Raw genomic sequence first — 14,608 nt, 5'->3', positions numbered from 1 at the left:
CGTAGGTAGGTACCGGTACGTACGTATACTATACTCTAGGACGTTCGGTACGTAGTGAGAACGAACACACACACACACACACACACACACACACACACACACACACACACACACACACACACACACACACACACACACACACATATCTGTTCCCTGACCCCTTCAGTTAAGTGAAGCTCAAATTGGCCATACTAGAAAACAAAGTTTGTTTGTTGTTGTTGTTTTTTTAATCTGTAGTTTCGCGTCATTGTCTGTAGATTAGAAGCAACATCTTAAACAACTTGTTGGTCTTGTTTTCTAAGGCAATTTAGAGTGATGAAAACAGTTTATAATACTCGTAGTTCAGTTATTTAATTTTTTTTAGCTGTGCTAGATTTGTATGAATAATGCACGTGTTTGAAGTTTATAAAACACGATTACGAAGTTAAACATTTTTTAATATGTGGTTTATTTAATTATTCAATGTGTCTTTTGCAGAGTACTAATCCCAATGTCACCGATCCTCAACTACTGGTCATAGATAATGTGACAGAAGAGGATGAAGGGTGGTACGCCTGTCTTGCTTGGAATTATATTGGTTTTTCAAACAGAACTGTTTTCCTTTCTGTGCTTCCGTGTACGTTCATATCTCTGTTTTTATCCTTTCATAAGTAGCATTTGTTTAGATAATGTTCCAAAATACATAAAAACTCTTCCTTTTGTAAATTTATTTAAAACATATAGCAGAGAAAGATCTTGGAGACACTGATCTACCAAGTAAAGTTTTATTGTGAAAAAAATGAGATCCTCATATCACAAGTGAGCATGTTCTTGTCAACATTATAAACCAAAAGTGTACAGAAGGCTTTTAAGCGGGTGATAAACTTGTAACAGGAGTACTTTAAACCTCACAGCATGCTTTAAGTACAGGCTTAATAACCTTGCTGGACTATAGGCTCATTAACCACAACTGAAGTAAGAACGTCTTAACCCGAACTGGACTACAAGCATAATAGCTCCTTTTGGACCATAGATTTGATCACTACTGACCCAAAGAATTGGTTACCTTCAAATGAACCATAAACTTAACCCTCACAGACTATAATAGGACTAAAAGTCGTTATTGGACCCTTGTGTTTAGTTGATCAAAGTGGTCATATGTTTATCGACCATTACTAGACCAGATACAGTAGTGACCTCTACTGGACCAGAAACTTATGTTTCTTATTATACTTTAGACTTACAAACACCTAGCGAATTACAGTCTTAGAGCACATTACTAGTAAAACCTCTAAGCTGTGGTTACGTGATGAAATAAATAATTAATATGGTATAATTACTGAAAGAAGTAAACTCTTATTTGCATGGCTAATTTGCTGTTAAAGATTGCCACAAAATGGAGCTTAATATGTGATTAGGATTATAAAGTATTCACAAGAAATCATGTTATGCATTTATGAATTTAGGGCCTGAAAAAGTGGAAGAAAGTATACAGAATGAGGTTTCTCCAGTTCCATGGATGATTTTAGTTGTCGTGTTCACAAGTATACTGGTAGTGATCTTACTTGGAGTTGTCTTATGCCGATATCAACTGGCAAAGCAACAGAAAAACAAAGTCAATCTAATAGCCACTCAAAACCATGTCATCATCAAGAAGAAAGTTGTACTAGAAAAACCAGTAAGATTTTTCTACTTTTAGTATTAAATTGCTAAATTGAAACAACAAAAAAAATCGAGACTTGTGACTATGGAATTAACTTGTTTTACTCCAATCTGAAACTGGTACTATTATTTAGGCTTCAAATATTGTATATTAAGGTGCTACATAAAGTGATTAGAGCAATGAAATAAACTAGTTTTTATTATCTAACTGGTTGTCTTAACAAATATGTGTCTTCCATAGGAATCGGACACATCAGGGCAGTCTTTAGCACCACTGGTAAAGATTGACATCACACACAGTTATCCCTCTTCAGAAAAAAACTCAGTATCTGAATATGAAATTACACCTGATCCATTGTGGGAATTTCCAAGAGAAAGGTTGGTGAATTCTTTCAATCAGACCTTAATTGAGAATTGGCATTATCAAAATGTATTCATTATAGAAGTTTACGACGAAAATGTTGATAGAAATGTTTGTTTTGTTACTTTTAACTTAAGATGTACTCTTTCAACACTCTTAAAATATATGTATTTTTACTGCGTAATGTTTTCATCAAAATCCCACTTTAGGCACGATGCCATGAACATTGGTAAAAGTCTGTAATGTATTAAACCATTAATACTTCTCAGAGGTTCAGAAACAGTTCTGTTGAGACTTTGGTAAAACAAATTACTTTGTCATATCGCATTATGATATTTTTGCCCAAACTTGATTGGTACAAGACTAATGTGTTTATTGTTCATTATCAAAAGGATTATGATGTTTTATTTTTTGAGGTGCATATCCTTTGCTTTTTTTTATTTTACAGGCTGGTACTTGGCACAACTCTTGGTGCAGGCGCTTTTGGACAAGTTAGGAAAGGAGATGCATATGGGCTAACAGATAAGGAAGGTCCTGCAATAGTAGCCGTAAAGATGCTGAAAGGTAGACAAAAGATTGTTCTCTAGAAGCTAACATATTTCGAGAAGAACAGTTTTATATACGAAGCTCGTATATCAACTTAATTGTGTTTATTAAAAATATATAAATAAATCAGTACCAAATGAGATGTATGAAATATTTAAAAAAAGTTGTATATTTTCAGCCTTTAGCATGTAACATTGGAAATTTTTTTATTTGTTTTAAAATGTGATAATAGAAAGTAAATTTTAAATATTTTCAAATTTGGTTATCAACCTAAATTTCGGTGGTTTCCAGAGAGAGAGAAAAAAATTACATATATGACTTATTTCTCAAAGATGGTCACACTGATCAGGAGCTAGCTGATTTGGTATCAGAGATGGAAGTCATGAAGATGATCGGGAAACATGTGAACATTATCAACTTGTTAGGATGTTGCACCCAAGACGGTAAGTGACATTCTTTGCTATCTTGTACATCCACTATTAATTGTTATATCCTATCTATCCTTATAAATGTTCTAGACTGTAATATTTGAGCTATTGATTATAAAATTGACTTTTGTAAATCATTAGTTCCTTACTAACTAACTTTACTGACAAAATCGGCAATTACCTCTAAATAAGGAACATTTGTTTGTTATGTTGGGGATATAAACTAATAAGGTAGTTCAACCGCGTGTTTCGATCCATTGTTCACATAGATTTAAATACATTTTGGATTTTGGAAAGTAAAAAGAATATCTCAAATTTCACCTGATTTGATAACCCAGCTGCTGTTGATTCTGTAGTCTTGTGAGCGGCTTTCTTCTGTACTGGTCAGCTAAAGATGTTATAATGTTTTCAAATGATCTGTAAGACAGAAGAGAAGTATTATAGATGGGAACATTTTGAACTTGAAGCTATAATGCTTACAAAACCTCATGGCAAACCGCTCTGATTTATTTAGGACCACTGTATGTTATTGTGGAATATGCACCAAATGGAAACTTGCGAGACTTTCTACGAGCTCATCGACCTAGCTCAGGGTATGAACGAGCCATTGGGATTGACTTGAAACCAAAGACTCTCACACAGAAAGATTTGATTTCCTTTTCTTATCAGGTGGCTCGTGGCATGGAATACTTAGTTTCAAGAAAGGTAAGCACACCTGTTTGTCCTCTTCATGAACCTACTATTGCATTCATGTTGGATCTATGAGTAGTTGCTAGCGTGTATCTATTATAATAATAATAATAATAATAATGTTTTTGTCTGTCCTAAAATGCACGAGCACCGTACCATCAAATATAAACAAAAGGCGGATGTAAATATACTTTAGTATACATCTTGTACAACAACATTATATTAAAAGTTTAAAGTTTTTAAAAAAGTCTAACGTTAGGTCGTAGAATAACATAAGTTTATTTATTGATAGTGTTAAGTATGGGAAAACTTTAGCCCTGACTAAGCTAAAGTAAAAACGTTCAAAAGTTTCAGTGTTGGTTGGCGTTTATTGGTGCAAAGCAACTAGGGTATCTGCCAAACAACCGGTATAAAAACAAAAATAAAATACCATGAAAAAAAAGTTAAAATCGAAAAAATGTCTAAAATTATGTAAAAATTTAAATAGAAGTAAAAGGACCAATGGCCCGCAATAAAGCTAAAAACACAATCAAGATGGACAGTGGCACCATCGCCAATGACACAGTCCAACGTCAGGGGTAAACCCTTAGATAATACATGTCTAAAATGGTGCCGCCGCTCACACTCGTAACGACGGTACGAAAGTAAAACGTGGGTAGTAATGGCTTTCGTATCTCAAAGGCTACACATCGGCCAATGCGTGGCTTATACAAGACAAACTTCCTCCCGTCGATCTTTACATAAACTAGATGGCCAAAAAGTAACAAAGTTTGATCTGTAAAAGCTCGTTATCAAGCTGTTCACTCCAGATCAATTGCCAACTGCGCAATGCCGGGCCTTGGACAGGCAAGTCTGTGATCGCGCCAGAGCAGACGGACAAGCTCGTTCCCGTGAATATCCACATGGCCAGGTATCCAGAAAAATCGGATAGAAATGGAAGACAGTGAATAGTAGGCCAGTCGTTTCTCAATAGCGACGAGAACAGGGTGAGAACTGACAGGGTCAATAGAGAGCTAAGAGAGTCCATGTATATAGTACAGTTAGTGTACCGCTTAGCTTCTACGTGATCCAGGGCAAGAGAAATGGCCTATAACTCGGCAGTGAACACAGAAACTGTAGAGGGGATCCTGTGAGCAACTACCGAGCCACAACTAACCATGGCAGAGCCCACAGTCACCTGATTTCGAACCATCCGTGAAAACGGGAACAAAAGAATTGTTCGAAAGATCTTCGGCAAAGAGAAGACTCTACTCCTAATCGGGAGTATCCAACTTCTTCAGATGATTCAAGGAAATGTCACAGGTCGGAGTGGTAACGAGCCATGGCGGGATAGTTGGTTGAGTGGTTGCCGTTTAATGGCGCAAAGCAACGAGGCTATCTGCGCCAAACAACCGGTAAAAATTTCAAAAGTAAAATATTATAAAATGTAAAAAGAAATTAAGTTAAAAACTAAAAAGAGTTCGAAAATCAAGTAAAAACATTTAAATAGTATTAAAAGGGCTAAAACCCGCAAATAGCTAAAAACAAACAGTCAAGTTGGACAGTGTCATCACCATCGCCAATGTCTAAAATGGTGCCGCCGCTCACGGTCGTAACAACGGCACGACAGTAAAATGTGGGCTATTCTAACTCGAGTGTCACAAAGGCTACACGTTGGTGGGTCATTACCAGATAAAAGAAAATGATAAGTTAAAAAAAAAAAACTAATGACCAGTTTGTAGCCTAGTCAAAACAACTTCCTACTTTCGATCCTCATGGAGACAAGACTGCCAGAGAGTAACAGTTGGTTTAATGTGGAAAATATTATTATGACGTTGTTCGCTCAAGCCGACTGCCAATTGGCGATAAGCCGAGCCTTTAATACAGGACCGTAGTCGATATATGGGACAAGCACAGCTCTGACGGCACCAGAGCAGACTGACTTAGATGCAGTGTCAGCGAGCTCGTTCCCGCGAACACCGACGTGTCCAGGTATCCAGAAAAACTGGATGGAAACAGAAGATAGAGAAAAATTGTTGAATATCGACGAAAAAAGGGTGAGAACTAACGTTAAGAGATTCCGGGGCCAGCAGAGAGCTGACAGTCAGTATAAATAGTACAATCGATGTAGTGCTTAGCTTTTGCATGATCCAGGGCACGAGAAATGGCATATAACCCGGCAGCGAACGTAGAAACTGTAGAGGGGAGCCTGTGAGCAACTACCGAGCCACAAAAAAGCCTTGGCTGAGACTACAGTCACCCGAGTTTGAACCATCCGTATAAACGAGAATAAAAGGATGGTTCGAAAAATGGTACTTCCAATCGGGAGTATCTGCCTTCCTCAGATGACTCAAGGAAAAGTCACATTAGGAGATGGTAATAAGCCATGGTGGAATGGGCTGATTATTGGGGACAGCAACGTCATCCAATGCCAGACCCAATTCAGCCAACTGTGCCTGGATATGAAGACCAAAAGGAGGAATGGTAGACCATCTATTCTGAAAGAGCATAGCCCACTGAGGAAGAAACGCCCAACCCCAAGTGGGATGCTGTGGTAAGGATCAAAGGTAGGTAGCATATATGTAAATAAAGTTGCAAACAAGGAATCAAACAAGACAATCATTAACCATCCGCTCTAAGACTTTACAGAGACAGCTACCCAAAGCAATTTGACGATAATAAGATGGAATCTTGGAATCCTTCCCAGGCTTCGAAAAAGGTAGAACAATAGCCTTGCGCCACGTATCAGGTTGGTTGGTTGTTTGGTTGGTGTTTTATGGCGCAAAGCAACCAGGCTATCTCGCCAACCAACTGGTAAAAACAGTAAAGGTAAATTGTAGTAAGATGTAAAAATAAAATGAGTTAAAACCAAAACATGTCCAAATAACAGATAAAAGAATTAAATAGCCACGTATCAGGAAAGACGTTCTCCTGCGAGATCCGGTTAAAAACAGCTGGAAGAAGAGCAAGAGAGGCAGGAGAGACAACTTGTTGGACAAGTTGCTCATCACCAAACATTCGGCGGAACGCATCAAATTTAGGGGAATACTCCTCGTAGACTAACATGGGTGGGTATACCTGGGGGTAACATTATTATTCAATATCATCTTAACCTTCTTAATCGGCAGTTGAGGAATCAAAGTTGAGAATTAAAATACTCTATGTTGTATATTTGTTTCTTTTGTCTTACTTAAGCTTAATAACACTTCGTAAACATTTACTAACAGCCATAATTGTTGTTGGTACTTTTAATTTACCCGTTTATTATAGTTTTACTTGGGAATACAACATTATTACATAAAGCAAAATGTTAAACTAAATTGTTTGTTGTTATAGTAACAAAATTACTGTTAAAAATATTATAAATGCACTGTGCTAATTTCAGTTAGATTGTTTGGGATAACAAAATATTTCTTTCCTTTTACTTTTGAAATCATTTGACCACCAATACATTTCTACATTTGTTGTAAATATTCAGTGTATTCATCGAGACTTGGCAGCACGTAATGTACTCGTAACGGAAGACAAAGTGATGAAGATAGCAGACTTTGGACTTGCTCGAGATGTTAACAATATCGACTATTATAAGAAGACTACTGACGTAGGTGTTCGCTTTATTTTAGGTTCTTATATACAGAACATACATCAAGTAATTAACAAGTAATAATTATTTGTAATAAAATGCAGCAATTGTTATTTTCTTAAATTGAAAATTTTCAAAGTAAAATATACAGACAATATTGTAACATTAAATTCATTTTGAATAAAGTGTGTTAAATATTTATTAAAGCTGTCAAGAAATACTGAGAACCAGAATGTTTGTTTTTGTCTTTTGAGTGCACTTAAGTGTGTACGTCTTTTATTCTCTGTCAGTTAGACCTAGATAAACATTACATACATACATACATTCTCATAACACTTTCTCCGTCAGGGCCGACTACCTGTTAAATGGATGGCACCAGAAGCTTTATTTGATAGAGTGTACACGAGTCAGAGTGATGTGTAAGTTGGTGTTTTTCTTTTTTGGCATTTTTAAGACTTAAAACACATCATAAAAAAAAAAATAATAATAATTTGGAATATTTTCATTTCTGTTCTCTTCTTTAGTAATACAAGTATAGTGTTGAATTTTGTTTGTTTTTGAGCAAAACCACATTGGGTTATCTGCTGTGTCTACCGCAATTTTAGCGTTATAGCCCTGTAATCGTACTGCTGTCCCATCAGGGGACAATGTAGTAAAGTAATTATTACTTTCTTTATTTTTAATTCATAACTGTATACACCATTATGTTATAAAAATTCTTACAATGTGCACATCTATTTTTGTGTCAATCAGATAGTGCGTGTATGTTTGCTACCTCACAAAGAAACCGATATTTCTATTGACTAATTGTAGAGTGGCACTTTTATACGAGTGCAAGACTACGACATTTATGATATTAAATTTAAAGACAATTATGTTAGTAACATTAATAAACACGCAAGGAAACACATTAACTTAATTCTTTACCTTTCATTGGCTTATAAATAACGTAACACCATTTTATCTCAATTCAAATACCAATAGATGCCTGAAAATCGACAATTACCGTATTTGCCGGTGTATAAAACGGTACTTTTTACTTTTAATTAAAACAGTGCTCGATTTTTACCCTTTGTCTTATACACAGGTTCAAAGATCTGGTTAATAGCATATTTAACCAAAACTACGATGTTCCGTTTACTTTTGTTTGTTTTTTTTGAGTAGGTTCGTTGACATCATGTCACATACTGCGTTACAATAACTTATTTGTAATTGTATCATTTGCCTGGATTCTTCATAACTAGAAATTATTTATTTTGCATGTTAGTTACAATTAATCAAGGCATTTTCTATTTAAATTGTATTGATCTCATCAATCATAGTAAAATATTGCTAATATTATATCAAAAAAGGTTAGTTTCTGTGACATACACTAATTTTATAAACATGTTCTTATAGTACATCACTATATCTTGAGGTTTATTTTTTTTGTTTTTTGGTAATAGAAAGGGAATTCAACTGTGGTGAAAACTTTGGAAAGTTGTTTATTATATGTTTGTGACTTAAATTATGCTGCATTAAGCTGTTTGAAAAACATAAAAAAAACCTAGAATACAGGTTAGCACAGTTCAAAAATTACTTCTAAGAATGTTTTTACAAAAATAACATCGTAGACTTGCTTGATAACAGAGGTCGTCCAATACACCGAACTTCAAAGAAATACAGGGTCGTCTTGTACACCGGCAAATACGGTAGGCCTAAAGTTTAAAACCGCTTAGTAAGTGAAGCACGAGTTTATTTGCTATGTATTCTACGGCAAGTAGTCACTGTCACAACTTCATTTTCGATGCTCTACAGCAGTGTTTCTTAACCTTTTTTGCTCCATGCCCCACCTCGACAGCTCAAAAAATTTGATGCCCCCTTAATATAAAAACAAATTTGTTGTTGAAAAGGTATAATAATAATAATAATATAATGTAAAATTTAGAAATTTTCCAAAAAAATAGGAGTTTAATTAATAATAAACTATATATTTAGAGCACTTACTAACACTTTCATAATATTATATCGTTTGAAATTCACTAACATACGAAGAGCAATGCAACTTACCGCATCGCTTCTACACCTCACAAAGTTAATTCTTAATTGATCCGAATCTAGCGATCACCGGCAATGAATGATTTACAAGTTTATAAACCGTGTCAGAAGACTGCATTTTCCTAACCAGTTTTCAGTAGTCATGTAATTTTAGTATATACATCGTACGCTAAACATGTGTTTATCTCTTAGCTTTTCCCTGAATAAAAAATAACGTAGAAAAATTTAAAAATTCATGAAACACACCAGGGAAAGAAAAATAATATATACATGCAACAATGAAAGATTAATTTGAAATGTTTTCATTTTATGAAACCTTGTTGACAAGTGCATTTAGATTTTACAATGAAACATTTTTCACGGATGTAATTCTGTAAAATGAATTTATAATACAAATCACTTATAGGTGGTCTTATGGTGTATTGGTGTGGGAAATAATGACCCTTGGAGGAACACCTTATCCATCAATTCCCATCGAGAAGCTTTTTCACTTGTTGAGAGACGGACACAGAATGGAGAAGCCCCAGAACTGTACTCTTGAAATGTAAGTTACAGTAATCTCTCTAAATTGGAATCTTATATTCAGTTAGAACCTAAAAATAATATCTATACTCAGAATATAGAGTAAAGAAATAAAGTTTGTTTGTTTTTTAATGGAAACTGATTTTCAGATAACTAGAAAAAGTGTCTCCATTATTTATGTTTTAAGGAAGTTTGATTCAACACAAGCTCTACATATAGATATAGATGGGGCGCTTTTGAGTTATTTGTTGTATATACTATGGTATACAAACTTTGATTAATAACGTTTGTGGTGTTTACTATCATATACCAGCCTTAATATAACAGACTACGTTTATCTTTTTTTTTTCGTCTTTCAGATACATGATTATGCGTGAGTGTTGGCAAAATTCTGCTCAGCAGAGACCAACATTCTCAGAGCTAGTAGAAGATTTGGACCGTATCTTGACTATTTCATCTGAACAGGTGAGATTATGCCAAGAGTTAAGTATCTTTTAAAAATATCTTTTGTTGGTTACTAAATATTTGCAAATAAGAATAATATATCATCTAAATTATTTTGTTTTTTTACAAACAGTATTTTTTACACGTGTGGTTGAACGCATTGTTGAATTTATTAATATATACCATAAGCTCATTCACATGAAAAGCACGATTCCAAAAACTATCAGTCGCGTATTTTTACACCTGAAACTCAACTGTTATAAATACTCGATTTTATTTTTACCTATAAAAATGTGTTACAATTATTACTCTGCTATTTAGATTCATGTAGCAAAATCTTTTAAAAAGAAAAGGGAATATTTTAATCAAAGAATTGCAGTTCTTTGAACTTTTTAAAATGTTTGACATAAAATCTTTCTTGGAAGTGTAAAGATTTCAATTATAATGAAAAATGCACGTATTAAATTTGTGTCATCTTTTATTCAGAAAACTTCTAGAAAAAGAGATATTTGGATTGTATTTTTATTCCAATTATCCATTATTAAAATATTTTAGCACTAGGATCACAATTGTAAAGACAACTGTATAGATACTACACGGATATACGATCGTATGTTGAGTATAGAGAAGGCTTAGCAAGGAAAATGTGCATTGGTCAAATTGTTTTTTTTTTCTATCAATGATCCTAATTACCTTTTACTTTTTTTAAATCTCATTTCCACGAAATAAATGTTCTTTTAGCGTCATGCAAGGCAAGATAAGAGTAATTTGTGCTTTATAATTTAGTACGTCTTATTTTAATTAAAGCTCTAAATCAGACTTTGATATTGGAAAATACAAATAAGCACTTTCGACTTTCTTTTGTTTTGATTTTCACACCTTAAAATGAATTATTTTTATGAATGTGCTGACTTCATGACGAAAGTAAGATATTTTTAGTTATTGTTCTATTATTAGTACATCTACATAAACAGTGCTGTAAATAATTAATTATTATCGTGATTTTATAGGAATACATGGATCTGAATATGCCCTTCCCTGTGCTGGAGACACCTCCTTCAAGTTGCTCTTCTTCTGACATGGACATGTTTGATTCCGAAGAAGAAACCAGTGATGGTTTTAATCTTTAAAATAATAAGATTTTCCGTCAATCTGTTTATGCTAGTCAGCAGGCCTACACTGTAGAAACTTTTATTTTGACGTAAATTAGGTTTTTCAGAAAGCTGTTAATTGTGTCGCTTTCTTCGACTTGTGGGACTGAAAAAAAAAAAGAAGCTTTATGCAGATCACAGCAGCAAAAGTAAACACATCCAAATTAATTTGTATGTAGGAGGAGACTGAATAAAAAATCAAATTAAATTTAACTCCATGCAAAGAAGAGCAGAACTATACTCGACAAACAATACAAAACTAAGTGTGTTATGGTATTTGGTGCATTGAAACGAAAAAAATAAAGAAATATTTTATGGTAGACATTTAAAAAAATATTCAAGATCAGAAAAAGACATTAGAAAAATGGTATTTTGTTATGACAAAGCCTGGAACTCCTGGGAGGCTGTAAAGTTGTATGTAAAGAATGAACACATCAACTCACCGATGTCAGTATTTTTTCGCTGGATTTTCAGAAAGGAAGTGGCGCTCGTTGAAGTGTTCTCTTTTTGTTGGATATATTTTTACTAACATGTCTTTTTATTTTACTGTTTCGTAAGTATTTTTAAGCCTCGTAATGTTTTTATGTAGCAAGTAATTTATTGGCTGAGATTTCTGTTGTATTTATACACTGTATATCTGTTATTTTCTTTTTCACATTACAGGACACGTTCAGTTCATTCGCACCTTAAGGGTTTGTATCTATAACTTATTAGAGTGAGCATTTTATCTAAATAGAGAAGCAAGCAGTAAAAGAGAACATTACATTAAACTTTTTTCACGGATATCGTATGTCATTTGAAAGACGAAAAGATCTGATTTTGTCATTTGCCATAATCAGAAAATTTGAATATACGCACATTCATGTACATTGAAAGCAAATATTGGAATTTATCTTAATAGATATTTAGAAGTGTTATATCAAAAATTTTAGTCTTAATAGTGTGGTTAACGTTGATGTTAGGTAAATATTCTAAATAGACTGTACATCAATAACTAAAAACGGGCTTTCTTGGTTTTAACACAATAGAATAAATAAGTGCCTTATCAGTGTTATTATGAAATTTGAAATGCTAAATAGCAGTAAAATGCCCAAAGTAATATAAGTAAATAGTAGGAAAATAAATAATAAAACTTGTCTTAGTATAAATACAGATTAAGACAAAAAAAAAAGTCACAACTGTTATAACATCACGTTATAACACGTTAATTAACTTACGTATGTAAAACAGTAGCGTTAAGCGCTCTTGTGTATGGAAAATATATGAATCGGAGTGTAAAAAAAGAAAAAAATATACAACAATTCCCAGAACAACGTATTTACATATCGGATAAACTAGGCTAATGAGATCTGTAACGGCTGTTCAGTTAATTTTTGCAACATTTAATGTCAACTAATGTACACGAACATGTTAGCGTCAAAATCTATGTTTGTGTAAAAAAATTTCACGAAATACATTTATAAGCTAGCCGAAATTTGTACAATAACTATATATCTTGAGGGATACAAAAACTCATGTTTTGACATCACATTAGATTGTACACACTCATGCTAGTTTTAACATCGCGTTACATTTCGTACAAACTCATGCTAGTTTTGAGATGTTGCTTTGTTGTCTTATCGTTATGCTTTGTTTGTGTTCATAAAGTTGTATTGATATAATGCATAAAATAGGTAAGGGTGTCGGACCACTATGTCGATCATCTTTGTCTACAATACATTGATATGAACACTCATTTTTTTTTCTATTCAATAAACACTGAAGAGACTTAATTCTGTTTTTTGTAATAATCGGAATCTTATTCAATATACGCACAGTTATGTTTACATAAATGTTATATCAAAGTTTTTATTCACTACTTTAGTTAACAGACAGTAAACAAATAGCACGAATAGGAGACTATTTCAAAATCATTATGCAGTTACAAACACCAAAGAATGGTAAAACTACCAATTCAATTAACATAAAATTATTGAAGCTTAGCTGAGTCAGGACATAGCTTAAGGCAATAAATGGTTAATGTTAATGAAGTTACAATTAAACGTTATAAAAACTCGTTGTCAATTGGTTCCGTAAAATCTTAACTTTTGTAATATGATAAAACATAGAAACTGTATACATTTATCGATATAAGTTGATTTCTAAGCATTTTGCAAGTTCGATGTTTTAGAATTGTTATTGATACGTACTTTTAAAACATACGTGTATCTATTTTTGAACACGCTATAATTTCGAACGTTGATTTGTTACAAAAACAATATTCTTTCATTTTCAGTTTTTTGGAATAAAGAAAGTTGCAATTATTGATGTTCTATGATTGAAATATGACAGTTTAAAAAAGGATTAAGTATGTGTGTATCGAAGCAATAAGATCATACTTAATTATGTTTTTACGTAGTTAGTAAACTAATGAAACCATAAAAATAGTTCCAGGTTAAACTCTAAAATTTGTTTTGAGTTTGATATAAAGTTTCTGTTCGTCGTGATCCTTTTAAAATGTTTATAATAGATAGTATAATAATAAAGCAAAATGACTTATCGGGATATGGTGTATTTATCATGGTTAGTATTTATTAAACTTTTATAACCTCATAAGTATCTCAGTTGTTACTTATACCCACAGCCTAAGAGTAATTATTTCTGCTCTGAAAAGAAGATAAATGCTGATCTAAAGTTTGTTCGTGTGTTTCCTTGTTTCAGGTTAGAACATCAACATGAAATGTGTGAATAATGCAAAATGGTTTTTTAAATGTAGTTTTCAAGCACCTCTTCATGCTTGACATCACATTTCATGAAGTATTATGTACACTTCAACCATTTTAAAAAAGCATTGGTAACTTTTAGAAAATAATTTTAGTGTTCATTATAAGTTACTTTAAGGCCAGATAAATGTTCGTAATTGTTAGTAGCTCTTTAACTACGTGTAAGAAAAATTTTCTTTAAATGTATATAGATCTTAGTGCATAAGTACTAAGAAATTCTCAATTTTTGTCCATTTACAGAGTACAAAGACCGAAGAAAAGTGTTATGTAGTTTTAAATGTTGGATTCAAAATATTTGTATTTATTTCGATGTGAATAAAATGTTTGAGAATTACAACTGTGTAATAAATCCAGGAATCGGGATGATTGTAAAGTAAACTGGAGGTAAAATATTTATATTCCCTATTTTTAGGCTTCTTTGGTGTAATGCAGTTAATGCTTTCATAAGGCTGGTTGGTTGTTTG

At 33.1% G+C, this 14,608-nt stretch overlaps 1 protein-coding gene across 1 annotated transcript in view; it reads left to right on the top strand.

Moving 5' to 3' along the window:
- LOC106457385 (fibroblast growth factor receptor 3-like) overlaps positions 1–14,462 on the top strand; it is a 103,744-nt gene extending 89,282 nt beyond the window's left edge. The window contains exons 8-18 of the mRNA XM_022383288.1: positions 478–616; positions 1,446–1,657; positions 1,883–2,019; positions 2,451–2,566; positions 2,881–2,991; positions 3,491–3,681; positions 7,124–7,246; positions 7,577–7,647; positions 9,672–9,809; positions 10,147–10,252; positions 11,242–14,462. Coding sequence (XP_022238996.1) covers positions 478–616; positions 1,446–1,657; positions 1,883–2,019; positions 2,451–2,566; positions 2,881–2,991; positions 3,491–3,681; positions 7,124–7,246; positions 7,577–7,647; positions 9,672–9,809; positions 10,147–10,252; positions 11,242–11,361 — 1,464 coding nt within the window. The 3' untranslated portion in view covers positions 11,362–14,462. The remainder of the gene's footprint in view (positions 1–477; positions 617–1,445; positions 1,658–1,882; positions 2,020–2,450; positions 2,567–2,880; positions 2,992–3,490; positions 3,682–7,123; positions 7,247–7,576; positions 7,648–9,671; positions 9,810–10,146; positions 10,253–11,241) is intronic.
- The last annotated feature ends 146 nt before the right edge of the window (positions 14,463–14,608 follow it).

Source organism: Limulus polyphemus, unplaced genomic scaffold, assembly GCF_000517525.1.
Source record: "Limulus polyphemus unplaced genomic scaffold, Limulus_polyphemus-2.1.2 Scaffold323, whole genome shotgun sequence".
In the NCBI taxonomy this organism is placed as follows: Eukaryota; Metazoa; Arthropoda; class Merostomata; order Xiphosura; family Limulidae; genus Limulus; species Limulus polyphemus.
This window is presented reverse-complemented; position numbering and strand designations above follow the sequence as displayed.